Here is a 25,818-nt window from a genome sequence, read left to right on the forward strand (position 1 = left end):
GTGTGTGTGTGTGTGTGAGTGTGTGCAAGCGCATAACTCCATTCCAGTGGGGACCTCAGGAGCCAGGCCCCATGGTGGGAGGGAGCGGGGCTCGTCTTGCGGGGAGAGTGTAGTGGGATGCGGGGGTGGGGGCGGGGGGGGGGGAAGGGGGCTGCTGGCAGCTGCAGAGGCTTTACTTGGGGAAGGAGGTGTGAGGTGATGGAATTTCAGTTCTGAAAAGATCTTTCTTGCCCAAGCTTGGAGGGGCTGAAGGGAGATTTGGGGGGAGTTAAAAATCGATGGTAATAGATTGGGCAATTGTAAAAAAGGAAGTGAAATGTGAGAATTTAAAACTTCAGACAACTGCACCCAGAACTTCTGCCTTATAGATTCAACCCTTTATTATTAAGCTTTATGTTTCCATAAGTTTCATAACAGATACATGAATGCAGGATTTGATATTGAAGTAACTCCATTTTACTTAAGTATTCAATGAATACACTGCTTTCTACTAAAATTTTGTGTTAGTCCAGTTTAGATTAGAATAAGAGTATTTAAGTACATGTAAATCCATCTGTTACTTTCCCTCTTTTCCTTATGAAAACATTCTCACTTCTTTTAAATATATGTAACAGGGTGCTGGAAAATAGCAATTTTTTATAAAAACATTAGGAAGATATTGAAACAGGTATGATATTATAAAATGCCAAATAATCTCTTTAAAGCTAGATGTCTGTGGTTTGAGTGAATAATTGAGATGTCAGTCAAATGAGCCAATAAAAGGGGATCAGCTTGGGACTTTCTTTAGAAAGAAGTTAGTATATTTTTGACAATATCAATGTTTTTATTTGAGTTAATAACTAATAGAAGCTTTCTTTCCTACTTATTTAATTTCTTAAAAATACTGGACTTTAAATTGTGTTCCATATTATTGATGAAGACTCAAATCTGTTTAGTTTAATTCAAGTATCTGCTCCAGTTTCTGCTAAAATTATTATTATGGCTAAGATGCTTTGAGATTTTTCACATAATCAAATGGAAATATCGTGATTTTAAACCACCAAGAATATTGAATTTAAATGATGCTATTTTAAAACTCTGGGTTTAAACTTTGGGTTTGCATCACTGTGGGGGGTGTGAGAGGACCCTTCCTTTCTTTCCTTAGGTGCGTTCTGCTCAATGTGCTTGGCCTGTGGTCATGCTTCTGGCCCTGGTGAAATGTGCAGAGAATTCGTGGATAACAATACTCATTAAAGCATTATTTAGAGTAGCAAGGACGTGAGAAACAACCTCCAGGTCCAAGGAATAGTTAAGGGGGTGGTTAAATTATTTCAACCACATGATAGAATATTAGTAACCATAAAAAGTGTGTATGAAACTTTCACCTGGGGAAAAGTGTTTATGATATGAGAACAGGATATTAGATTATAAACAATATGATCAAGTGCCTGCATAGAAAAAAGTATTGACAGTGGTTAATTCTAAATTGTAGAATTATGAGTGATTTTGACGTTTGTATAAAGAGTATGATTTATTTTATATGCAGGAATAATGTTATTTTTTACAATGAGAACCTTTTTAGGTGATCATAGCTCTATTTGTACTTCGGCTCAGAGACAGGTGAATTGAACAATTGTTTGAAAGCATCTCTAACTGACAAAGTAAACTTAGGTGCAATCTTTGTGCATCTCCTTGGTAACTACCTCTATGGGGGCTGGAGTGGGTGAGGGTGTCCCAGGAAGCAATCATGGAGCTCCTGCGTCACCTGTTTCTTTGGTTGTCCTTTGATTTGGCTTCCTTTGGTTTGGAGAACATACTGTTAGAATCTGCTTGGACTGGGCAGATTAAACAGAGTCTTCCCCAAAACTGTGTGACTGGAATTATTGAATTGGAATGCAGCTATTAAAAAAGCAACTTCTGGGATTTCCCTGGCAGTCCAGTGGTTAAGACTCTACGCTTCCAATACAGGGGGTGTGGGTTCAATGCCTGGTTGGGGAACTTAGATCCCAAGTGCTGCAGCGGCGGAAAAAAAAAAAAAAAAAAAAGGCAACTTCTATCAGAAAACTGCCTGTGGTATTTTAAAGAAGGATCTATATAGAACTTAATTCTGGAAAAAAAAATTGACCTAATATAACTCATGCTTTTCCTCCATGATTTACAAATATTAGGTATGCATTGAAAAGTGTTCTGCCATTTTACAACCATCTTTGTTAAGTGGTTAATCACCTTCTTAATTACATTCTTATTGCATTGCCTTTGTTCTTTTAATCTTTTATTTTACTAAAATGAATTCTTAAATACTAAAAATAAGAACTCGTGTTATGCAGATTATTACTCAAAAAGTACAGTTTTCACTTTTTCACATTTTCAAATGACTAGTCTACTGTCTTCAAGTCTGTAAGAAAAAAATTGAAAGAAGTAACGATTGATTTATATATCAATTAAGGTACAGTTAAGTAAACTGGTATCCAAAGCTATCAATAAAATTAGCTTACTTTCCCGTAATTACTAGAACAGTTTTGCATAGGAAAAATTCGGAATATAGAAAAACCTAAATGTTAAATGATTTTCATTTTAGTCAGATGGAGTCCGTGGATTCACAACTTACGGGGCGTGTTCTTCAAGTGACAAAACGTTACTTTGCATCAACAGTGTGGAGAGGTTCTCCTCAGACAACAGCCTGCCTGCTTCCTCACAGCGGGAAAGGTGTTCAGATGTCCTACCGAGTCGGGGCAGCGGGCCAAATCTGCTGGAATACGGAACAGCAGCTCCTACCATCTGGGGGTCATGGACTTCCCTCCCCACAGGAGGAACACAGCAAGTTTAGGGGGTTTTGCCGGATCCCCTGAAATCCGCGGCACGAGCCCTGTGTTAGGAACCCTTGACCCAGCAAAACCAACAAGCACAGATTTAGCCAACCGGATTTAGACTCACTCAGGTCCTTCTTTTAATTTAAAAGGCATTATCAGCTTGTAAACACACTTTTAGATATCCAACCTTCTCTCATGCTGCTTTAAATAATGGCTGTACGTGCATCAAAAAAGTGAAGTTTTGATACGTACTCATCCATTTAATTTGATGCCTCATATATGGTGGGTTTTGACCACATTTAAAACAGCCAGCTGGAGTCTGGGTGATGACAGGAAGGAACTGAGTTACTGGCCGTCATCCCCTTCCTGGCAGCGTGCCCAGAGCTGGGCTTGGACCCGTCTGACCCAACCTCCCTGGGTGGAGCTAAGTATTCATCCTGCAGACAGAACTGGAGCGCCCTCCCCAAGATCTGCAGCTCGTGTGTGCAGGACACAGATTCCAGTGACCTTTTCTACCAGAACAGCAGATGTAGAAATTTATAAATAAGTCACTGACAGGTGAACTCACTCTGATTCAGCAGGATAAGCACGGATGATCTGCCAGCTGACTTGGGATAACAATTGACAGAGAAATGGGAAAGCAAGGAAAACAACGGCATCTAATTGTTCAACTAAAATTAGAACGTGCTCATAGAATCAGAATATTATGTCAGTGAAACATGCTTGAGTATCTTCATAAAAGACAAAAGGTTTGTGTCTTCAGGTATGTCACACAGATACATATTCAGTCCAAGACCTGAAGCCAAACATGTATCTACATCTTCAAGATGAAGTGCAGAAAAAAAACAAAAACACTAATTTGAAAAGATACATGCACTGCAATGTTCATTGCAGCATTATTTACAATCACCAAGATATGGAAGCAACCTAAGTGTCCATCAGCAGATGACGGATAAAGAAGATGTGATGTGTGTATACAATGGAATACTTCTCAGCCATTAAAAAAGAATGAAATTTGCCATTTGCAGCAACATGGATGGACTTGGAGGGCGTCATGCTAAGTGAAATAAGTCAGACAGAGAAAGACAAATACTGCATGATATCACTTATATGTGGGAACTCTAAAAAATATAACAAACTAGGAAATATAACAAAAAAGAAGCAGACTCACAGATATAGAGAACAAATTAGTGGTTACCAGTGGGGAGAGGAAAGGGGGAGAGGCAACTAGGGGTAGGGGATTAAGAGGTACAAACTATTATGTATAAAATAAGCTACAAGGATACATTGTACAACATGGGGAATACAGCCAATATTTTCTAATAACTATAAATGGAGTATAACATTTAAAAATTGTGAATCACTACATTGTACACCTGTAACTTATATAATATTGTACGTCAACTACAATAAAAACTTCAATTAAAAAATAAAGCTAAGACTAAAAATTAAAAATAAAATAGTAAAAAAAAAAGTTGAAATGCAAAATTCCACTGGAAAAGAAATATTTGCATTCTGTGGGGGGGGGGAATCCTCAGGAACCACTCATGAAATGGGGTGAGAACCTAATGCACATGTGTCTTCTTTAAATCCTTCCATGAACGTCTCAAACAGAAGCCACTGGTTGTCATCCCCAAGCACTCATTCATCGTGACTTGTGTTTTGATTGAAAACTAATTTGAGGGATGGGGGTGAAAAGTACTTTAACAAAATCCAGTTTTTAAACAATAGTTTTTCCTTTAAAATGTGCACTTTTTAAGGAACAATGACAAAGAGTGTTTCTGTTCTATTTAGAAAAGCGCATTTGTGAATTTTTAAAAATTATTCCTGAAGGTTTTTCATGTAGTGCAGAAGCAGTAGCTCCCTTAGTGAACAAATATGGGATTAAATGTTTCAAGACGAAAACAGAAGATATGTAAACGGTGAACATCTTAGTGCCTTAATAAGGCCTCGCCATTTGCTCTTGAGCAGAACTTTCAATCCCAGCTTGCACCATCAAGTCGTTCACATTCTTCTGCAAGTCTTCAATGCGACCTCCCATTTCTTCCAGTACAAGGTCAAGGAGAACAGCACATGGAATACGGGCACCTCCCAGGTCCCTCAAAACCTCCGCGTAAACAGCATCACCGGGGCTGATAAAAATGCCCTGTGGTGCATCTAAAATGAGGGAATCAAAGGCAGTGGACGTGTACTAACACCGTAAGTCAGTGCACATTAATCACATCCCTGAGGGTTTGTACGTGCCTTTAATCTCTGCACTGTGAGCCCAGTTCTGAAACCTTGGCTCCCTTTCCTTGGACATGGATTCGGGGATATGACGTTGTCTGGTATGTTTAACTATGTTTTAACCAAACTCTAATCAGTATGTAAATACAATGAAAATTAACTGTGTTTAAAACAAACTTTCCTACTGTTTAATTTTATCCTGTTTCAGAATCTCCTTTTCCCTGTGGGAACCCATCTACAGGATCTCTCTGCAAACAATTTGCACATATTTTAAGGCAGGAGTTTAATTGTGTGAAGTGAGTTCACTTGGGCAAGTCTTAGGGCAAGTGTCCCCTTTTCTGGATTTTCTTAAACCGGAAACAAACATTCCACCTAACTCTGTTTGAATCCATGGCTTACCAAACGCTGAGCTGCTGAAGTTACAAAACAAAACAAGGTAAGGAGAGCCAGATAGCGTACCCTACGTGGGAGACCTAAGCAGTACATGCACAGGGCTCTGACTGTTTGGGGGAGTATAAATGCTACTGAGCAGACTAACCAGATTTACTGAGAGCTTGCTGGAAAGCCCCACTGGGCAGTGTGTATCGTACGTGTGTCCTTGTGTCCTATCCTTGCCTCATGAAATGCCCTGTGTTGCTGGTCAAGCAGGAAGTAATTACCCGTGAGCGGTAATTAATACATCAGGATGCCATGTAAAGGCACAGACGTAAACACCAGGAAGTCTTAGGTCAACAATTATCCACTAATAGCAGAAAACAACAAGATAGTCCATGACAGTTCAATAGTCCAAAAGCACTGCAGTATTTGTTATGAGATAGAAAAGGATATTTCTGAGGTTTAATGCTGCAGTCAGAGCTTGAAAATGTTCTTGAAGTTCCTGAAATAGATTTTCTGCCTGAAAAATGAACCACAAGTGAATATATATTTACTTGTGATGCAGAGCATTTTAAGCACCATGGAAGAGAACCACCTATATATACAGTTAGTTGATTCCTGACATGGTGTTTTAAGGCCTTCCCACTCAAAGGGTAAGGACGATCTATTCAACCAACAGCACTGGAACAGTCCTAGCCAAATGCATAACTCACTAAATAAGCAGGCCCGACCTTTACCTCACACCATTCACAAAAATTCACTCACAATGATCATACACTTAAATATACGCAATAAACTATCAGACGTCTAGGAGATAACGCAGGAGAAAATCTTATTAACCTTGGGCTCCTCAAAGACTTCTTAAGAAGGCCTGAGACAATCACCAGACACACCCACAGTGGGCCTCTTGCCTCGCTTACACTTGTGGGTATTTATTAGCTGGGATTGGGGTTGCAGAAATTGTTTACCTGGCCGTACGGATACATCATCTATGGTGACTGACAGCAGGCGGTATCGTACGTCGCCTTACAGTTTACAGATTTAAATCTCATACCATTTACGACACAGTTCACTCCTGGCACCCGTGTGTTATCTCCATTTTAGAGCCCAGGATATGGAGGCGGATCTCCACCTGGAGCCTGCTTTTACGTAGGAAGAAGGCCCTCTGTCAGGAGCTCTTCCCTTCAATCAGGTCAGGAGAACGTGGATTCGAGTGTGCACAGCTAACCAATTCTTTCTAACGAGGCAAACCGATCAGTCCTGATCACTGGTTGTCTCCGCTCCGGCGCTGCGGCTCCTTCGGCGAAGGGGAAGCAGGACCGCGGGCCTCGCGGCGCTGGGCGGGGTGGGAGGGGGAGGGGAGAGGGGGAGGGGGAGGGGGAGGGGAGGGGAGGGGAGGGGGGAGGGGTCCAGCCCGGGAGCGAAGCTCGGCGCGCGCGGGGTCCGACTCACCGCGTCCCGCAGCGCGCGCCCGCTGGGGGCTTCGGGGCCCCGCGCGGCCATGGGGGTGTCCCCGCGGGTCCGGGGTGCGGGGTGTCCAGGTGGGTCGGCTGGTCCCGGGGCCGGTGGCTCTGTCGGCTCCGCTCCGCCGCCCGCGGCTCCCGCGGCGATGGCCGTGGATCCACCCGCGCGACCCGGGCTGTGCGCCCGAACCAGGCCGAGCAGCTGGGCGCGGAGGTGAGGCCGGAGCGGGGCGCAGGTGGCCGTCGCGGGCGGGGCGGGACCTCGCCGGACCAGCCGATCCCAGCTATACTGTTGGCTTCGTTTTCATTGCGTCAGAGCCCAGAGTGAGCACGACCTTTTCATGATCACTGTGGCAAAGAACACACAACCTACAAGTTGCCATTCTCGCCGTTTTTCAGGGCGCAGTGCGGTGGCGTTAGGTACGTTCACACTGTTGCGCAAACCACCACCCCCCGCCCCCCAAGTTCCGAACCTTCCCAGACCCAAGCTCTGCACCCAGGAGACACCGGCTCGCCAGCCTCGCCAGCCCCTGGCACTCGCCCTTCCCCTGCGTCCCGCCGTGTTTTTGCAAGGTTGTCGCCTGTCTAATGGGGGATCCTGGAGGCAGGGGTGGGGATGGAATCTGGCTGCAGTCACCACACGGCCCAGGTTCGCACCATGGTCCTGGGACCTGTGATCATCCATCCAGGAGGCTCGGCCATCCCTCTGGATCCCTGCCATGTCTGCCGTCAACTTTAAGATTAAGAATATTTATGCTCTGGGACTCCCCTGACGGTCTAGTGGTTAGGACTCCAAGCTCTCACTGCCGAAGGCCCAGGTTCAGTCCCCAGTTGGGGGAATTCAGATCCCACAAGCAGCACGCTGCATGGTTAAAAAAAAAAAAGAATAGTTATGTTCTATGACCAACTCCAACAGGCTGCCAACACTCGCATCTCTGCTCTGATTTTATCGAAGATCTGGAAGGAAGACCTCACTGCGACTTTCCGTCCCTCTGGTGCCCTTTAGGCCTGTCTGGATTGTGGCTCATGGGGCACTTTATGTGTGATGTCCCAGGACCCTGTTCTTAGCAAGTACCTGCTTTGTTTTCATGTCTGTACCCCTCTGCGGGGCAGGGCTGTGTCTGTCTGGCTCCTGCCAACATCCCGGGAGCCCAGCCAAGTGACTACGTGGGGACGCCTGGCTGCTGAATGTGTGTGAAACACAGCCTTGCATGCAGAGAAACCCAACATCCTTAGTCATCAGGAGAATGCAAATCAAAACCACCACAAGATCCACTTCACATGCACTGTGATGGCTAAAATCAAAAGAGACAATAACAAGTGTGGGCGAGGGTGTGGCAAAGTCAGAACGTCACACGCTGGTGGGAATGTAAAGTCGTGCAGCCAGTCTGGCAGGTCCATAAAAAGTTAAACATAAAGTTACCATAGAATCTCAGTTCTACCTCTAGGTATGTACCCAAGGGAAATGACAGCATATGTCCACACAAAAACGTGTACACAACTGTCTGTAGCAGCATTATTAACAATAGTCAAAAGGTCCATCAACAGATGAATGGATAAACAACATGTGTTCTTGTTTTTGTCTCGTTGGAATATAATTCAGGCATAAGAAGAAATGAAGCCCTGACACACGACACAACACGGAGGAACCTTGGGAACATGACGCTCAGTGACAGAAGCCAATCACAGGAGGACACGTGGTTGGATTCCACTCACGTGACGTGTCCAGACTGGCAAATCCATGGAGACAGGAAGTTGAGGGGGAAGGGGAGAGGCTGTGCCATAGTTAAGGGGTTTCTTCTTGGGGGGCAAAAATATTCTAAGATCAAATGGTGGGGGGGACTTCCTTGGTGGTCCAGTGGGTAAGACTCTGCGCTTCCACTGCAGGAGGCCCAGGTTCGATCCCTGGTTGGGGAACTAGATCCCACATGCTGCAACTAAGAAGTCCGCATGCTGCAACTAAAGATCCCACGTGCCACAACTAAGACCTGGCTCAGCCAAAATAAATAAATAAATAGATATTTTAGGTCAAATCGTGGCGACGGTTGCACAACCCTGTGAATATATTAAAAATCATTGAATTGTACACTTTAAATGGGTGGATTGTATCTCATATATATGTGAATTACATCTCAATAGAGTTGTTAAAATTATAACTTTTTTATTGTAGTTGAAGTATACAATATTGTGTTAGTTTTCAGGTGTACAGCAAAAGGCTTCAGATATCTATCTCTAGCTCTATCCTAGATCTAGATCTATATTCAGATTCTTTTCCATTATAGGTTATTCAGGATACTGAATGTAGTTCCCTGTGATATACAGTGAATCCCTGTTGCTTATCTATTTTATATATTGTGGTGTGTATCTGTTAATCCCATACTCCTAATTTATCCCTCCTTCCCTTTCCCCTTTGGTAACCATAAGTTTGTATTATATGTCTGTGAGTCTGTTTCTGTTTTGTATATACATTCATTTGTATTATTTTTTAGATTCCACATATAAGTGATGGCATATAATATTTGTCTTTCTCTGACTTACTTCACTTAGTATAATAATCTCTAGTTCCATCCATTTTGCTGGCAAATGGCAATATTTCATTCTTTTTATGGCTGAGTATCTATATCTCTGTATATCTATATCTCTCTATATAGATCTCACATTTTCTTAAACCAGTCATCTGTTGATGGACACTTAGGTTGTTTCCATGTCTTGGCTATTGTAAATAGTGCTGTTATGAACATGGGTGTGCCTGTATCTTTTCAAATTAGAGTTTTCATCTTTTCTGGATATATGCCCAGGAGTGGGATTGCTGGATCTATTTTCAGTTTTTTTTTTTTTAAAGGAACCTCCATACTGTTTATCATAGTGGCTGCACTCATTTACATTCCCGCCAACAGTGTAGGAGGGTTCCCTTTTCTCCACACCTTCTCCAGCATTTATTATTTGTAGACAGTGTGAGGTGATAACTTATTGTGGTTTTGATTTGCATTTCTCTAATAATTAACGATGTTGAGCATCTTCTCATGTGTCTGTTGGCCATCTGCATGTCTTCTCTGGAGAAATACAATAACTTTTAAAAAGCATGGCCATCTTGCCACTTTTTTGTGTGGCAAGATGCTAAAAAGAGCCGCGAGTGCTGCCCCTTCCCTGCAGGGGCCTCTCTGTGTGGCCGCCACCTGGCCTGAGGTTCTTTCAGTTCAAGCTTCCAGAACAGCCTGACCAGGGCGACTAGCGTCAGATGTGCACAGCGGACCACTGGGGAGGTGGATTCACCTGTGGAAACAAAGCCCCCGGCCCCCGCCCAGAGTGGGTGGAGGTCGGGGTGGATGATAGGGGTCTCCCCAGGTGGATCTGGTGGAGATGGCCCAGGTCCACCCTTGGGGAGGCACAGCCTCGGGCACACCTGAGGCTGAAGCCTGGAGGGCTCCCTAAGAGCGGGAATCAGGATGCTACAGCAATTCCTCAAGAAATCAAACATACAGTTACCATATGAATCAATTCCACTTCTGGGTATAAACCCCAAAGAAGTGAAAACAGGGACTTGAACAAATATTTGTACACCATGTTTATAGCAGCATCATTCACCATAGCCAAAAGGAGGAAGCAACCCGTGTCTATCGATGGATGAGTGAATGGATAAATAAAATAATATATATATAATTTATTTTTAAAAAGGAAGGAAATTCTGACACATGCTACAAAATGGATGCGCCTTGAGGACATTATGCTGAGTGAAATAAGCTAATCATAAAAGGGATCAATATTGTATGATTCCACTTATATGAGGTCCCCAGAGCAGTCAAATCCATAGAGACAGAAAGTAGATGGTGGGTGCCAGGGGCTGGGGAGAGGGGGATAATGCACTAGTGTTTAGTGAGTGCAGAGTTTCAGTTTGGAAAGATGTACAGTTCTGAAGATGGATGGTGGTGATGGTTGCACAACAGTATGAATGTACTTAATGCTAGTGAACTGTGCACTTAAAAATGGTTAAAATTACACCTGAAACTAACACAATGTTGTAAATCAACTGTACTTCAATAAAAAACAATTAAGAAGATAAATTTGATGTTATGTATATTCTACCGCAATATACATATATTTTAAGTACATCATCCCAGCTTCAAACCCTAGGCTAAGAATTCCAGGACCTAGGAAACCTGTGACTCTCTTTCCCTACCCCTTTGTGTTTTTTAGTATGTGTCTATCTTTCTCAACTGTAATCTCTGTGGTCCAGTGGAAACCTACTCAGACATTCTCTGATAACTCTGAGAACCCAATCTCTAATGGAGAAATAGAATCTGTCATTCTACATCTAGCACCTGAATGGTTTTTCACCTATGCTGCCTAATTGGGGATCAAATTCTTGGTTCTGCATCCGTGCGGGACAAAATCATTAATATGGAAGCGAGAATCACTCAACAAAAATTCATTTTGTTAAGGATATTAAATTTCAGGAACTAGGTTCAGGGGAAAAATTCTCGAATGCAATTCATCTTGCAAATCTACAATAGGAGAGTATTCAAGTGCGCTGTGAAGCTGCAGAAATTAGATGATGTTTTCAATGGTGCAAAGAGAGTTTGGGGAAGAAAATAAAGTCTGGGTAAGCAGTACATAATGGAATCAAAGACACAGACCACAAGAGCAGCAGCTAAATATGAAACAAAACTTTAAATTAGAAAAGTAAAATTTTAACTTTGATAGATGAGAGGATTATAGGGTGACCAAATGTAAGAGGAAGTTCTATCCCGTGAAGCGTGAATGCCAGTGGAAGTGCCCAGATGCCCCTTTGATTCCATGTGAATGGCTTCATTTCTAAGGCCTTAAATCTAAGATGCTGCTGATTTTAAGATGCACCATTATTGCCAAGAAAGGGAGGAATGCTGCTGATTAGACTGTGCTGTTTTTTATTTTATATTCATTAAAGAGCTTTTTTATAGTTATTGGTGCTGGGTGATGGATACATGGAATTCACTGTGCTACAATCTCTACTTTTGTGTATGTTTGAAATTCTCACTTAAAAATTCTGTAAGAAAAGAAGGGTTCTTTCAGGGTACTGATCTGGATATACAGATTTGAGCATAGGATTTTTTGCTTCCTTTTATTGATTCTAAAATTGTTGCAATGTTTTCATAATTTTAACTTTTATTTTTAATGCAACCTAATTAACTATTTTTTTAACGCACCAAGTATTTATTATGCAATTCTGGCCCCACTTACAGTGAGTGGCCTTTCCCAGAAGCAATTATCCTGAGTCATGAGGACTTCCTGTATTAGTTGTGAATTTTAAAACAGTGGCTCTCAGACCTGGCTGCACGATAGAGCCACGTAACATTTGTCAGCACTCTGGACGCCTTGGCATTGGTGGTTTTAAAGCCCTCCAGGGGTTTCGGTGTGTGAACAAGTGGTCAAAACTGCAGAATGAACAGATTTAGGAAAACAGAAAAGGAGGAACTGGCTTAAACCTCCCAAAAGGCAGAAAGGGACCAATGTCCTACTGCCAGTTGTTTAGAACTTGAAATAAGATAGATTTTCGAAAGATTCTTTCTTCTGCCTGCTCAAATCTGCCTTTGATTTCTCTAGTGAATTTTTCATTGCAGCTCTTGTACTTTTCAGCTCCAGAATTTCTTTTTGGTTTCTTTTAGGTTTTCTCCCTCGTTACTGATAGCTCCACATTGTTCACACATTGCTTTCTCAACGTTCTATGTTACTTTAGTTCTTTGAGCATCTTTAAGGCAGTTGTTTTAAAGTCTTCATCTAGTAGGTCTGTCATCAGGTCTTCTTTAGGGCCAGTTTCTATTAATTAATTGTTCCCTTTGAACAGGTCATACTCTCCTATTTCTTTGTATGCCTTGTGATTTTTATTTTGTTGTTGCTGAGAATTGGACATTTGAATCCAATAATGTGGTAACTCTGGAAATCAGATTCTCCCCCTTCCTCAAGGTCTGATGCTTTTTGTTATTGTTTTTGTTCTTTGCTTGTTGTAGGTTGTCTGAGCTGAGGATCAGCCTGAGGTGGAAACTTAATGTCTGCTCAGGTCTTTCCTGAGACTTTCCTCAGGCATGTGCAGTCACTTTCTAATTTTCTCCTCTATGCAATTGTTTTTCAATGCCCTAGTCTTTAATGTCTGGCTTGAAAAGGGGGAAAAGAGAAAAACAAAGGGGGATACATGGGGCACTCGCCCTTGAAATCCACTTGGTCGGGGAGGGGTTTGCAACAAGTGGGGAGGTGTGACAACAATGGCCACCTGCCTCTTTGGCTGCATCTCTGCCATCAGAAGCAGCATCAGAGCACAGATTCCTGATATTGGAGGACAAGGTCCTTTTGGTCCACCCTGGCTGGCTTCTGCAAGCTGCTCCAGAAACACGTGTATGGCCTCCTGCCATGTGGCTGCGGGTGGGACGGGTAGGTGCTACGTGCTAAGACCTGAAAGTCACCACAATTGCCTGCAGTAACCATCCAGTGCTTCCCCTGGAACTTGCAAGCCTTCACCAGCTCTGGATTCCAAGTTAGTTACATCAGACGGCTTCTGTCCCAGCAGTTGTGGTCCAGGTGGGGGCCATTCCCGGTGCTTCTTGCTCCGCCATCATCCCAGAATCCTCTCCAAGCTATAAACTTCTTTAAAAGCTTTTTAATAGTTACTTCCAAGGTTGCCCCAACTCTTGCTCTGACCAGCCCAGCATCTGGTTTTTATTCTGCATTGGTGAGTGCCAGTGGTTGAGAATCTGCCTGCCAATGCAGGGCACACGGGTTCGAGCCCTGGTCTGGGAGGATCCCACATGCCACGGAGCAACTGGGCCCGTGAGCCACAATTACTGAGCCTGCGCGTCTGGAGCCTGTGCTCCGCAACAAGAGAGGCCGTGACAGTGAGAGGCCCGCGCACCATGATGAAGAGTGGCCCCCGCTTGCCATAACTAGAGAAAGCCCTCGCACAGAAACGAAGACCCAACACAGCCATAAATAAATAAATAAATAAAATAATTAAAAAGAATTAAATCTTAAAAAAAAAAATGCTGACTTCCATCTTAAAAAAAGAAAAGAAAAAAAAAAAAAAAGAAAAATCAGTGTCTTGCTGTCAGCCCCTCAGAGGTAGAAACTCTGGGGCTGAGGGCTGGCTCTTGGTCACCCCCCGCCCCATGTTAGCACTCACAGGTACTTCTGAGCCTCTCAGTGGGCACCTGTCCGTGGCCCACAGTTGCCTTGGGAAGAAAAGAAAACCCAAAGTCTGAGTTAAAAATGAAGTTGCTTCTTTTCCAGGTAAACAATTTTATCACATCACAATCTTCTGTTTTTTTCTGCCACACAACGTGGCTTGTGGGATCTTGTTTCCCAACCAGGGATCAAACCCAGGCACTCCCCCCCTCCCCGCCCCCCCCCGTAGTGAAAGCGCTGAGTCCTAACCACTGGACTGCCAGGGAATTCCCCATCACATCACAATCTCAATGAGGGACCTCAAGGAAACACTTGCATGAGCTTTAGAGAAAGTGTCCAGCTCTCTGGGGAGCCTGGGGTGCTTGTTCCAGCCACAGCGAGGGGTGAGGGCCCAGGAAACTCTCAGGCAAGGTGGGGGGAGGGAGGGAGGAACATTCAAGAACAAGAAGCCTCTGGGTGATTGGTAGCAAGTTAATGCACACTTTGTATTTAAAAATTCTGTTCAGTACAGTCTGTTTTCCCTTTGCTGTATGACTTTTCAAATAAAAAAATTGTGCTTTTTGCTACTGGTCAGGTCACAGTCTTAAGAGGTAAGATACTTGAGGAAATGTGAATGACAGAAAACTTAAGTCGCCTGAAACGTTTCTGGAGCTCGAGCACGTTAATTACCATTTAAAAAGCAGGCCACCAGGCAGGTGAGCAGGAAGGAGGGTCAGGGGGCCCCTGGAGGGAATGAGCATCCTGCAACCCTGCTTCCTTGGTGTAAACATGATGCTGGCAGAAGCAGCAGACACTAGGCCAGCATCGTGTGACTCCATTTTCTGAAATGTCCAGAACAGGCAAAGGCATAAAGACAGAGAGCAGACTGCTGGTTTCCAGGGCTGGAGGGGGCAGGGGCTGGGGAGAAACTGCTTAAGAGGCATGAGGTTTTATTGGGGGATGAAAATGTTCCAGAACCAGATGGAAATTGTGCTCCCACAACATTGTGAATGTACTATATGCCACTGAGTTGTTCACTTAACAGAGCTAATTTTCTGTTACCTGAATTTTGCCTCAATTAAAAACAAAGATGAGGAAGGTTCACAGGCAAAAGCGTGCGCTTCTGGAGACGGGGACCGAGCGTGGGTGCTGTGTGCTCCTGAGGGCACCACTCAGCGTAAGCACTGCTGTTCTCGGCTGACTGGCAGTAATCTGCACCTCGAGCCTGCGTTCTGCATCTTCCTTCCAGCAAGAGTTCCTTTTGCTGAATGAGCGAGTGGCGAACCCCGACGTCGCGGCCTTTCTCTCCGCGAAGCCACCTCGAATTCCCCGGCGATGCTGCCTCTGGACTCCTCCTCCGTCTCTGCTCTCAGCCCTCACGCCCTCTGCTGCCGCCTCCAGCTCTGTCCTCTCTTTCCCTTCCTGGGTCAGCCCCCTTTGCAGAGTCATGAACTTCTGCTATTAGAGCTTGTTGCCCACCACTGCTTTTTTTGTGCTTGTTTTTGTGCTACAAGATCTTGCATTCATTTTCAGTGGGTTTTTAGCCAAACACAGTGAACAAAGGTCACGTTCCAACTTCTTTGTTTTTATTTTTCATCTCACAGGTAGCTGGGATCTAACTACCTGGTTTGAATTTGAAATGGTTTCTATTCCAACTATTAACAAAGAATTTTGAGCATGAGACGCCTTCACATGCCTTCTCTTACTTTCCCTGTGCGCACTTGCCACCTAGTCTGCCGGATAAACCAACTGCATGGAACTTCCATATCACTTTTTAAAATAAGCGAAACCTTATCTGGGTCTTTTGAGACTTCTGATGTGACCCCATCAGTCCTTTGAGCTCTGCACGTTGTTCACATCTGGACTGTTCTTTGTCTAGTAACTGCACACGCTTATTCTGGTCTTTTCTTTTTTAGATGTGATCAAATTCAGACTTCATCTTTACTCAGTTTAATTTCACTATGGGCTATTTTTTTCTCTGGATGTTTTACAAACTAATTCCTTGATAAAACTTGTAATAGTTCCATAGCCTTCTAGCTTTCCTCTAGTCTTCAACCTATGAGCAGACTTCCCACTAGCATTTGTTTAGTTTCTTCAAACTGCAGTTTCACCCCCCAGCTCAGCCTCTTTTTCAGAGAGCATCTTGTTCTGTATACAGTTCCGGCCTCCCGCAAGGACGGCTCACTTAACCAGGGGAAATGACATCGTTGCCACAATGCTACTGGCTAAACTGCAGACGTTAGATCTGTCCAGTTTCACAGGCACGTCTGCTTATTCACTTACTTTTGGTGCATAATGCTACCATCGCCTGACAAATTTTAAGAATTGCATCTATTTCTCTGAAGATATTTTAAAACTTTCGCACACTCTGCTGTTCGGTCGCTGGCGTCTTTTGCACTTTCTGGAAAGTGCAGTTCCCAGAAGAAAAGTGGCAAAGCAATCGATTCCCGACAAAGCAGTGAGGGTGCCGGGCGCCCAGGCACTTCGTGAAAACCAGGCTCAGACCCGCGTGGGCAGCACTTGTGATGTCAAAGGTCTCCGACACCAGTCTCTGCGCCCTTGCTTCCTATTCTTCTCTTGGGGGCCGATGGGGCTCTAACTAGTTCTGAACCTTCCTACCACCCGCCTCTCAAGCTGGGGGCTTGCTCTGTAATTCGGGGCCCGGCCGGTGGTCTCCCGGCTGCGGGACACCCCCGCCTCGTTCACGTTGCTCAGGTGGTGTCCCACCTCTGGGCTCGGGCAGCCGCCCCACGTGCCGTGTGGTCTTTGGTGTTTCTGCCGCCCTCCTGGTTTCATGGCGGGTGGAGTCTGCGTTTCCGGGTAGGGGTTCCTCACTGCTCTTGGGGGAGGGGACATGTGCATCTCGGCTGGTGCTCCGTCTGGACTGGCCTGCGGCCCAGGAGCTCTGTCTCCATCTCACCAGGGAAACCTCGGGGCTTCACAACCAGGAGCCGGGCAGGACACCTCTCCGGATGCACATCTTTCTTTTCCTGCTTTTAAAAGAATATTTTCTCCCCTTTGTTGTCCTTTTATCTTACTTTTGTGAGTTTGTCATTTAAAATCTATAGAGGTGACAGTGTTCTTGTGTAAGGTCCTAGCGACCCATCGGCTACATGACACTCCTGCACAAAGGCTGAGGTGGGGGGCCCGCCAGCATGGGGCTCTGGAAGGCAGAGGCAAGGCTGAGAAGGGTGGTCATATCCTTGACCTTCGAAGATGTCCAGGGCCTGAGCTGAGTCCAGTAGAGGCCAGAGGAGACCTGGAAGGGCGATGGCCTGTCCCAAGGCCTGCAGAGACGGGACGTGCAGCGGGTGCAGGGGCTGGAGCACAGTTCTGTGCTCTCGGCAGGTGTTCTTCGCCTGCAGAACCATTGTTTATGGAGCAACTGCAGAGCCGCTGTGCTTTCAATGAATATTGATCCTTAACGAGAGGTGCCATTTATGTCTACCGCCTGCTCTGTGTTGGGCCGAGTGGCAACTCGGGTGGGCTTGCAGTGGCTCCACTACTTGGGCACAACACAGGTGTCAGTCTGGAGAGTTAGAAGCGGGCTGATGTGGGTTGTTAGGGGTCATTGGTCTGGGGATTTGTGTAGTAAGGTTGACTGTTGTTAGATGCCATTTGGGAAGTGCTAAAGTTGTGGACACTTCAAAATTTGTGTGCGTGTTAGGGGAGGTGACGCTCCTTTGTAATGAACGATCCCTGTTCCAGTGGTTGAGCCCAGTGACGTTCTCATTGGTGTCACAGTCCGAGGCCGGCAGGCAGGAACTGGGCCACGTCCTGGTGGAGCTCCCTACTACCTTGTTTGCACCTGGCCAGCAGGAGAGTGCGAGCAAGGAGGGTGGGGTGGAGACCGGGGGGGGCCGGCCACTTCCACCCGTGTCACTGGCCAGAGGTCAGCCGCATGGCCGCACCGAGGCAAGGGGTGGGACTGGGGGCCAGCAGTGAGCCCAGCCGCACGTGGTAAAGGTACGAGCTCAGGATACATGAAAACAGACATTCGCCAGGCAGAAGCCGAGGCCGGGTCCAGGATTCCCCGGGAGCTGCCCTTCCCAACTGCCCAGCTCTGCAGCCTTCTAACAAGCCTCAGCTGGTGCTTTGTCCACGGCCCCGGGATTCTATCTTGTCTACATTCAGAGGCAGAATGAAGTTCTCAGAAACAACCGGTAAGCACATCCTCCGACGACGGGATGCATGGGCCCGCGGGTGGCTCTGAGCCCGCGTGTCCTCATCGTGCCAGCTCAGCACAAGCCCTCAGCTTGGCGGGCCCAGTGACTTCGGTGAGAGCTTACCTTTCTTGGTGCCGTTTCCATATTCTCGACTAGTTCCAAAAATAGCACCTGTGAGCTGAGGAGAAAGTAAGAGTTCACACCTGGAGCCCATCTGTCCCAGCTAGAGCCTTGCAGTGGAGCCCACAGGTATCCAAGAAGAGGCATGTGCTCGGCTCAAGGACAAACGGGGGACACCTTTGGATGGCGCATGACCCAAGTATGGGACGTGGCCTTTCACTTCTGGGGAGAGGTAGCAATGCAGAAACTCGCCTTTTCTTCTGGTAAAGGGGAGTCATGTATTTTTTTCAATTAGAAAAGTCATATAGGGAATTCCCTGCTGGTCCAGTGGTTAGGACTCCGAGCTTCCACTGAAAGGGGCACGGGTTCGATCCCTGGTTGGGGAACTAAGATCCCGCATGCTGTGTTGCAGCCAAAAAATAAATACTCCAAAAAAAAATCATATATACTCACTGTAAAAAATTTAAACCAGGGATTTCCCTGGTGGCTCAGTGGTTAAGAATCCCCCTGCCAATGCAGGGGACATGGGTTGGAGCCCTGGTCCGGGAAGATCCCACGTGCTGTGGAGCAGCTAAGCCTGTGTGCCACAACTACTGAGCCTGTGCTCTAGAGCCTGTGAGTCACAACTACTGAGCCCATGAGCCACAACTACTGAGCCTGTGACCCACAACTACTGAGCCCGTGTGCCACAACTACTGAAGCCCGTGCACCTAGAGCCCGTGCTCCACAACAAGAGGAGCCACCGCAATGAGAAGCCCGCACACCGCAACGAAGAGTAGCCCCTGCTCGCTGCAACTAGAGAAAGCCCACACAGCAAAGCAACAAAGACCCAATGCAGCCAAAAATAAAATAAATTAATTAATTAGTTAAAAAAAATTTAAACCACACAGAAAGGTATAAAATAGTCATATCAGAGACAAGTATTAAGAATTGAGGCTTTATCTGTTCAGACTTGTTTCCCATGTACTTACTCATATACATGAATAAATTACTATATGGTCTTGCTGATGCTCCATCGTTTTTGCAGCATAGAAGCAGTTCCCTTGGGAGGGTGAAGGGCCAGCATCATTACCTGAGACAGCCGTCCCTGTCACCCATCTGCTCACAGACCTCCGTGGTCCTCCTCCCTGTATTTCTGCTGCACAGGACACCACATACCCCAGGGACAGTGTCACTTGCAGAGGCTTATTTCTGAACCTCATCCGGCCTGACAATCTCTGCCTTTTAATTGGTGTGTTTAGACCACTCACATTTAAAGTGATTATTGATATAGCTGGATTAAAAATTAGCACTTTATAATTGTTTTCTATTCATTGCATTTATTCTTTGTTTCCTTTTCCTCCTCATTTTCTGCCTTCTCTGGTTTTAACTGTGCATTTTATACGATTCCATTTTTATCTCATCTCTTGGTGTATTATTTATGGTTTAAAAAAACTTTTTTAGGGCTTCCCTCGTGGCGCAGTGGTTGAGAATCTGCTTGCCAATGCAGGAGACACGGGTTCGAGCCCTGGTCTGGGAAGATCCCACATGCCGCGGAGCAACTAGGCCCGTGAGCCACAACTACTGAGCCTGCGCGTCTGGAGCCTGTGCTCCTCAACAAGAGAGGCCGCGACAGTGAGAGGCCCGTGCACTGCGATGAAGAGTGGCCCCCGCTCGCCGCAACTGGAGAGAGCCCTCGCACAGAAACGAAGACCCAACACAGCCAAAAATAAATAAATAAATAAAAAAAATTAAAAAAAACAAACAAAAAAAACCCCAAACTTTTTTAGTGGTTGCCTTAGGGTTTACAATATATATTTTAAAATTATCTAAGTTCATCTTCAAAAAACATATACTGCTTTATGTGTAGTGCTGGTACCTTATATGAGAATATTCCCCAATTCCTCCCTTACATCCCTTGTCATTCGTTTCATTTATCCACGTGCTATAATCACCCAATACACTGTTCCTTGATTGCTTTAAATAAACAATAATCTTTTAGATTAAGAATAAGAAAAAAAAAGATTTACCTTCATTTATTCCTTCTCTGAGGCTCATTTCTTTATGGAGAGCCAATTCTCCTTCTGACTAAATAACTTATTTTAACATTTCCTACAAGGTTGGGGATTTCCCTGGTGGCGCAGCGGTTAAGAATCCGCTTGCCAATGCAGAGGACACGGGTTCGAGCCCTGGTCCAGGAAGATCCCACATGCCGTGGAGCAACGAAGCCTGTGCGCCACAACTACTGAGCCAGCGCTCTAGAGCCCACGAGCCACAACTGCTGAGCCCACGTGCCACAACTACTGAAGCCCACGCGCCTAGAGCCCATGCTTTGCAACAAGAGAAGCCACCGCAATAAGCCCACGCACCACAAGGAAGAGTAGCCCCGCTCGCTGCAACTAGAGAAAGCCCGCACGCATCAACAAAGACCCAACGCAGCCAAAAACAAAATAAATTAAGAAAACAAAACATTTCTTACAGGGTTGGTCTGCTGGCAATAAATTCGTTGGTGTCATTTTTTTCTGAGAAAGTGTTTCTCCTTCACTTTACGGATTCTATATTAGTCTCCAGTGGTTTGCTGTGACAAATTGCCACAAGCTGGGTGGCATAAAACTGCAGAAATTTATTCTCTCACAGTTCTGGAAGCCAGAAGTCTGACATCAGTTTAACTGGGCCAACATCTAGGTGTTGGCAGGGCTCTGCTCCTTCCAGAGGCTCCTGGGAGGATTCGCTCCCTGCCTCTTCCAGCTGCTCGTGGCTGCCAGCATTCCTTGGCTGCATTACTCCAACCTTCAAGGCCACATCTTCAAATCTCTCTCTGCTCCATCATCACATGGCCTCTGTGTGTCTCAAGTCTCCTTCTGCCTCTCTCTTATAAAGATACACGTGATGGCATTTAGGGCCCACCTGGATAATGCAGGATAATCTCTGCATCGCAAGATCCTTAACTTAATCACATCTGCAATTTTTTTTCTTTTCCCATAAGGTAACATTCACAGGTTCCGGGAACTAGGATGTGATAGTTCTGGGTATCATTTTTCAGAGTGCACAGCTTCTTCTGTTTGGGAACACTGGAAGCCAGGTAACGTGCAGCAGCTGAGGTGAGCTCTCTCCTTCTGCTTGACCGATGGCTCTGGACCAGTGGGTGCCCCTCTATTCCAGACAGGTGGTGTTCAAAAGGACTCCAGGCCCCTTCTGTGGGGCAAAGTCTTGGATCGAGAATGCAGGATCGTGTCCACGTAGCGGGACTCTGGAGGGGCTTGCTGCCGTCCGTGCTCCGCCTGGCACAGCTGAGGAATCCAGAGCAGCAGCCGGCGATGGGCTGGCAGCAATTTGCCCGTGTACTCCAGGACAAACAAGGCCCGATGCAGTGGCCTCAGATGCTCCAGTGAGCGGGGAGGGAAGACTATATCCCTACTCCAAGCGCCACCATAAAGAGGACAGAACATTCTGGAGGCTCCAGGGCTCGGGGGAGGATCTGGCTAAGGAGGAGCATCCACTCTTCTTCTCCCAGCCCCCCAGGACTTCCTTCTCCGCCGGCGTTCTATTTCTCTGTACACTTCTGGTGCTGTGTTCTCGGCCTTCTCTGGTGCCTACTCAGAGGCTGGAGAGGACGAGAGCAACCTGTGTTTCACGGAGAGCTCTCCTTATCGCCAAACTCGTGTGGGAGTTGCTCTAAGTGAGGTTGTACCTGTTCTTAGGATTTCCCACGAAGCTTACCAGGTAGGAAGCTGGCTGGCCGGTTGTGTGCCCCTGGGGACGCCCCTCCCTCACCCACCAGGCCTTCCCTTTTGGGGTGATTTGGGCTTGCTGTGGTGGAGGTGGGAGCCCTGGGGGAGCTCCTCTGTAGACAGAATCCTGGGGGCCTGCAGGTGGTCTTCTCTGCTCTGAGCCCACCTGCACAGGGTCCTGGGCGGGCTGGCTGGCTTCTCACAGGGCCTTCCCTGACCCCCACCCCTCCCTCGCCCACCAGCATCTGGGTTCTGAGCACCTACCTCCCTCGCGCTCCCGAGGGCTCACCTTGGTCAGGTGACACACTCAGGAATTCCTATTTTCTCTATCTGTAAGTGCTAGAATTGTGCGGTTGAGATGAAGCACGAAACCCTTAGCAGATCCGAGCTCCACCGGCCAGCACTGTCTTCAGTGACAAGGTACCTAACGCACTTGTGGACGGCAGTCCTGGCTGCTGCCGCCCTGGGCCCGGAGGAGCCAGAGTGGACCTTCAGAGGCTTCAGGCTGCGGGGTGGGCTTTTGCTTCCCCGGAGGAGTCGCGCCCCCGGCCCCCCAGCCTGGCCGAAACTGCCCTGGCCCTCTGCAAACTTCCGAACGCCGCTCTTCAGGGACCCGCCCCGGCTCAGGATGGGGAGCCCCACAGACCCGGGCAGGCCATGAACGGTAGAAGGACCCCTGGAATCACGGGGCGCTCGGACCCTGCCCGAGTCCCCACGAGGGGGGCGTCCCCAGGCCTCGCGCTGACCCTCGGGGCGGCGACAGGACCCGGTCCTCTGCTCCCCTTGGCGGCGCGCCGCGTCTACAAGGCCACTCGCCGCGGGACAGATGGCGCCGGGTCCACGTGGGCTCCTGGCCCAGAAGGAGCGGCCCCGCCAGGCAGCGATTTCCTAACCCGGGCCGGGTGGGCCCACGGAGCGCCCTGGCCACGACCCGCGACCCCCGGCTTCGCCCCGGGTCCCGCCCCCACCTCCCCGCCCACCGGCGCGCTCTAGGACCCCGCGGCGCCCGCCCCTCCGCCCGGCGTGGGCGGGGCCACGTATTGTGACGTCACGCCGAGGCGGGGCCCGGCGCTTGGACAGACAGAAGGACGGTGGACTGACCGCCGGGAGCCGGCAGCGCGGGTGAGCCCGGGGGGGGTCAGCAGCGTGCGTGGACGCGAGCGCCGCTCTGGGCTGAGCGTCCACCCCGGGCCGGGCCCCCTGGGCAGTGTGTTCCCTCGTCCCCCCTCCTCCCATCCCTCCGACCCCCAGGCTGTGCGACCCCCTCCCCCGGAACCGAGCCCCCACCCCGGACTGAAAGTCCACCCCGGGCCGGCGCCCCGGAGGAGGGGGCTGTGCCCCGGCCGCGAGCCCGGCGGTGCGCCCTCCATTGGGCGTGGAGGCCCGGCCCGAGTGCTTTACCGCTTTCCCTCTCTCGCCAGGCCCCGCGACGGAGGACGGCCCAGGGCAGCGGCGGCATGTGAGGGTGACAGCGCGCGCGCCAGGAGCCCGAGAGCGCGGAGCGCGCGTGGGCCAGGTGGACGTCAGCCTGCCGGCGGGGCCGCCGGGCGCTCGGGATGGACGCAGAAGGCCTGGGTTGGCTTTTGGTCCCGCTGCACCAGCTGGTTTCCTGGGGGGCAGCTGGGGCCATGGTCTTCGGAGGGGTGGTGCCGTACATCCCGCAGTACAGGGACATCCGGAGGACTCAGAACGCCGAGGGCTTCTCGACCTACGTGTGTCTGGTGCTCCTGGTGGCCAATATCTTACGAATCCTCTTCTGGTAGGTTGAGGGCTTTCTTACTGTGGGGTGCTGCCAGGGAGATGGCTTTCTCCTTTTCTGGGTGAGGCCGGGGGGCGGAAATGTCTGCACTTCCTGGGAAGCAGCTGGTGAAATGGATGAGACTTTTTCCCAGGGAAAATGGTGGGATTGAAGTGGAGAATCTCACATAATCTCGGATCTGCGTCTTCATTTTCGGTGGCTCGTACATGTACTGCAATCTTGCCCAGGGCCTTTTCTGTGGGGCTGCGTCCTAGGACTGGGTCCATGCCCTTAGGAATTTGGGTGAGGTTTGGGGGTAGTGGAGAGAAAACGAAGGGAATTAATGAATACCGGTAACAGAAGGTGGTCAGCATAGGAAGGACAAACCACTGGCCAGTAAAGGCTCTCAGGAGGGAACCAGACAGGAAGGTGTGCCCCGGGGGTGGTCTGCCTTGAATGGTGGTCCCTTCCTGCCTTCCGCGTTGTGTGTGTGCGCGCGTGCGCAGGTTTTCTGTTTGTTTGTTTGTTTTACCAGTGAGTCAACTTTCTGGCTAATACTTAAGAGACTATTTTTTCTTGCTCCTCCCAGCCCAACTTCCTCTTATTATCATTTGCATTCTGGTCAGGAACTTGAAGTTAATTTTAACAGTTGTTGAAGCCAGACATAATTGGGAGGGTACATTTTCAGAGGAAGTGAAAAGAGGTCTCTCAGCCTCACTGTAAGGCCAAAAAAGCCTGGAACTTTCCTTCCTTCTAGACGGTCCCAGGCCCCTCTGTGAGCACAGACAGGACAGCCTGGGACCGGGCAGCTGGCTGCTTCTTTTGACTTTTTGGAGTAATCGTGCTTTCTTGCTAGTTGAGTTTAAGTCAGCCTTACTGAGGCATGATTTACAGGGAAGAAAATCGCCCGTTGCACATGTGCAGTTTGATGAGTTTTGGCAGATGTCCCCTCTGCGGTCATCAGGGTGTGAGCCCCCTGCGTCCAGAAGTTCTCTGCTCCTTCACCTTCTGTCCACCTGGCCTGAGGCAGCCCTTGGTCACTCTCACCGTGTTTTTGCTCAGTCTGCGGTTTTAAAAGGTGAGCTGGTGAGCCGACCCCTTCTCCTGGAAGAATTTGTCACACCATGAGCCCTGTCTCTGGGCCAGTCCGCTTCTGAAGGAGGGGTCAGAGGGCGCTTATCTTTTAACTTGTTTAGCCCAAGTTGAAAAACTGCATTTGAAGACTCCTCCTTTCCCTGTGGCTGAGGATGGCACTCGCCCGGCTGCAGCAAGACTCTCCCCTTCCCTCTCTCAGCTGCCCCTCACTAGGTCTAAGGTTGCACAGAAGCAGGTCCCAAGCTGTAATCGTGTGTGACACTGCTGTCAACCGTGAGCACCCCGGGTGTGGCCTCCGGAGCTCCCAGCCCAGCCCGGGCGTTAGGTCGGGAAGCAGCGTTTCCTTTAGGCAGGGGCAAGTTTTCTCGAAGGAGTGGAGGAGGATTGGCTGAGGGTGCATTTCTTACGGGAAGTAGTTCCTTTGAGAGGTCTTCCCCCAGGCATGCTTATCATTCAGAACTGCAAAAAGAAAATAGGATATCTAATCTACCTCTAACTATCTGTTTTGGAGAAATCAGAAATTAAACCAGTTTCTTGAATGCCATCTCGTCAGTGTTTCTGGGTTTAACAAGCAAGCTATTTGATGCGTTGGGACTGGGAGTCCTCTCTCCATTGTAGGGCTTGAGCCTTTGAGAAAGAAAGAGTCTTTGGTGGAATTCTGAACTTTGTCCACTGGCACGTCTATTTCTGCACATCTGATTGCCCCTTTCACACAGCGTCAGCTGCCTGAGCTGTCCTGGGTCCCTCTGTGGGTTCAGTGGCTGCCGTGGGAACACACAGGGCTGCCTTCAGCCAGGATTTCTGAAGACTGTGGGACCCTGTGGGAGGAAGGGAGGGCTGGCAGAGGTCTCTCCTCCAGGGTCCCGCTGACCTGGGGTTGTGCTCTCCCTGTATTTCACACCTGGCAGTACTTTGTAGTTCACGTGGTGAAGCCCAGCAGACAGGCCGGGCTCCGTCTACGACTTGTAACAAATACACGCGTCTCTGCCCACGTGGTCCCAAGGCCCC

The 25,818-nt window shown here is 47.9% G+C and overlaps 2 protein-coding genes and 1 long non-coding RNA gene across 5 annotated transcripts in view; 2 read left to right on the top strand and 1 right to left on the bottom strand.

Annotated features, from left to right (window-relative positions):
* Positions 1–355: 355 nt before the first annotated feature.
* Positions 356–22,965, bottom strand: HSBP1L1 (heat shock factor binding protein 1 like 1). The gene is made up of 7 exons (XM_082417802.1): positions 20,726–22,965; positions 14,672–18,325; positions 6,843–7,715; positions 5,844–5,910; positions 3,358–4,838; positions 2,588–2,728; positions 356–2,374 (listed from the first exon to the last, which is right to left on the bottom strand). The coding sequence occupies exons 3-5, from the start codon at positions 6,891–6,893 to the stop codon at positions 4,729–4,731; spliced, it is 228 nt and encodes a 75-aa protein (XP_082273928.1). The 5' UTR covers positions 6,894–7,715; positions 14,672–18,325; positions 20,726–22,965; the 3' UTR covers positions 356–2,374; positions 2,588–2,728; positions 3,358–4,728.
* LOC309639915 lies at positions 6,445–10,756 on the top strand. The gene is made up of 2 exons (XR_014251918.1): positions 6,445–6,582; positions 8,457–10,756. It is a non-coding gene; the product is annotated as an uncharacterized lncRNA (long non-coding RNA).
* A 433-nt stretch (positions 22,966–23,398) lies between the features above and the next one.
* Positions 23,399–25,818, top strand: part of SLC66A2 (solute carrier family 66 member 2) — a 48,105-nt gene continuing 45,685 nt past the window's right edge. For all 3 annotated transcript variants that reach the window (XM_082417792.1, XM_082417793.1, XM_082417794.1), the window contains exon 1: positions 23,399–23,736. In XM_082417792.1, coding sequence (XP_082273918.1) covers positions 23,534–23,736 — 203 coding nt within the window. In that variant the 5' untranslated portion in view covers positions 23,399–23,533. The remainder of the gene's footprint in view (positions 23,737–25,818) is intronic.

Source organism: Balaenoptera physalus (assembly GCF_965194825.1).
Source record: "Balaenoptera physalus genome assembly, chromosome: 12".
NCBI classification, from domain to species: domain Eukaryota; kingdom Metazoa; phylum Chordata; class Mammalia; order Artiodactyla; family Balaenopteridae; genus Balaenoptera; species Balaenoptera physalus.

What these genes read in the sequence shown, in the direction of transcription:
- HSBP1L1 (XM_082417802.1), bottom strand. Translation starts at nt 6,893, where the DNA reads ATGGCCGCGCGGGGCCCCGAAGCCCCCAGCGGGCGCGCGCTGCGGGAC. An exon ending in GGCGCGCGCTGCGGGACGCG is followed by an intron (nt 5,911 to 6,842) that starts GTGAGTCGGACC and finishes TTCATTTTTCAG; the next exon opens with GCAGAAAATCTATTTCAGGA. An exon ending in TGCAGCATTAAACCTCAGAA is followed by an intron (nt 4,839 to 5,843) that starts ATATCCTTTTCT and finishes TTGACCTTGTAC; the next exon opens with TGGAAGAAATGGGAGGTCGC.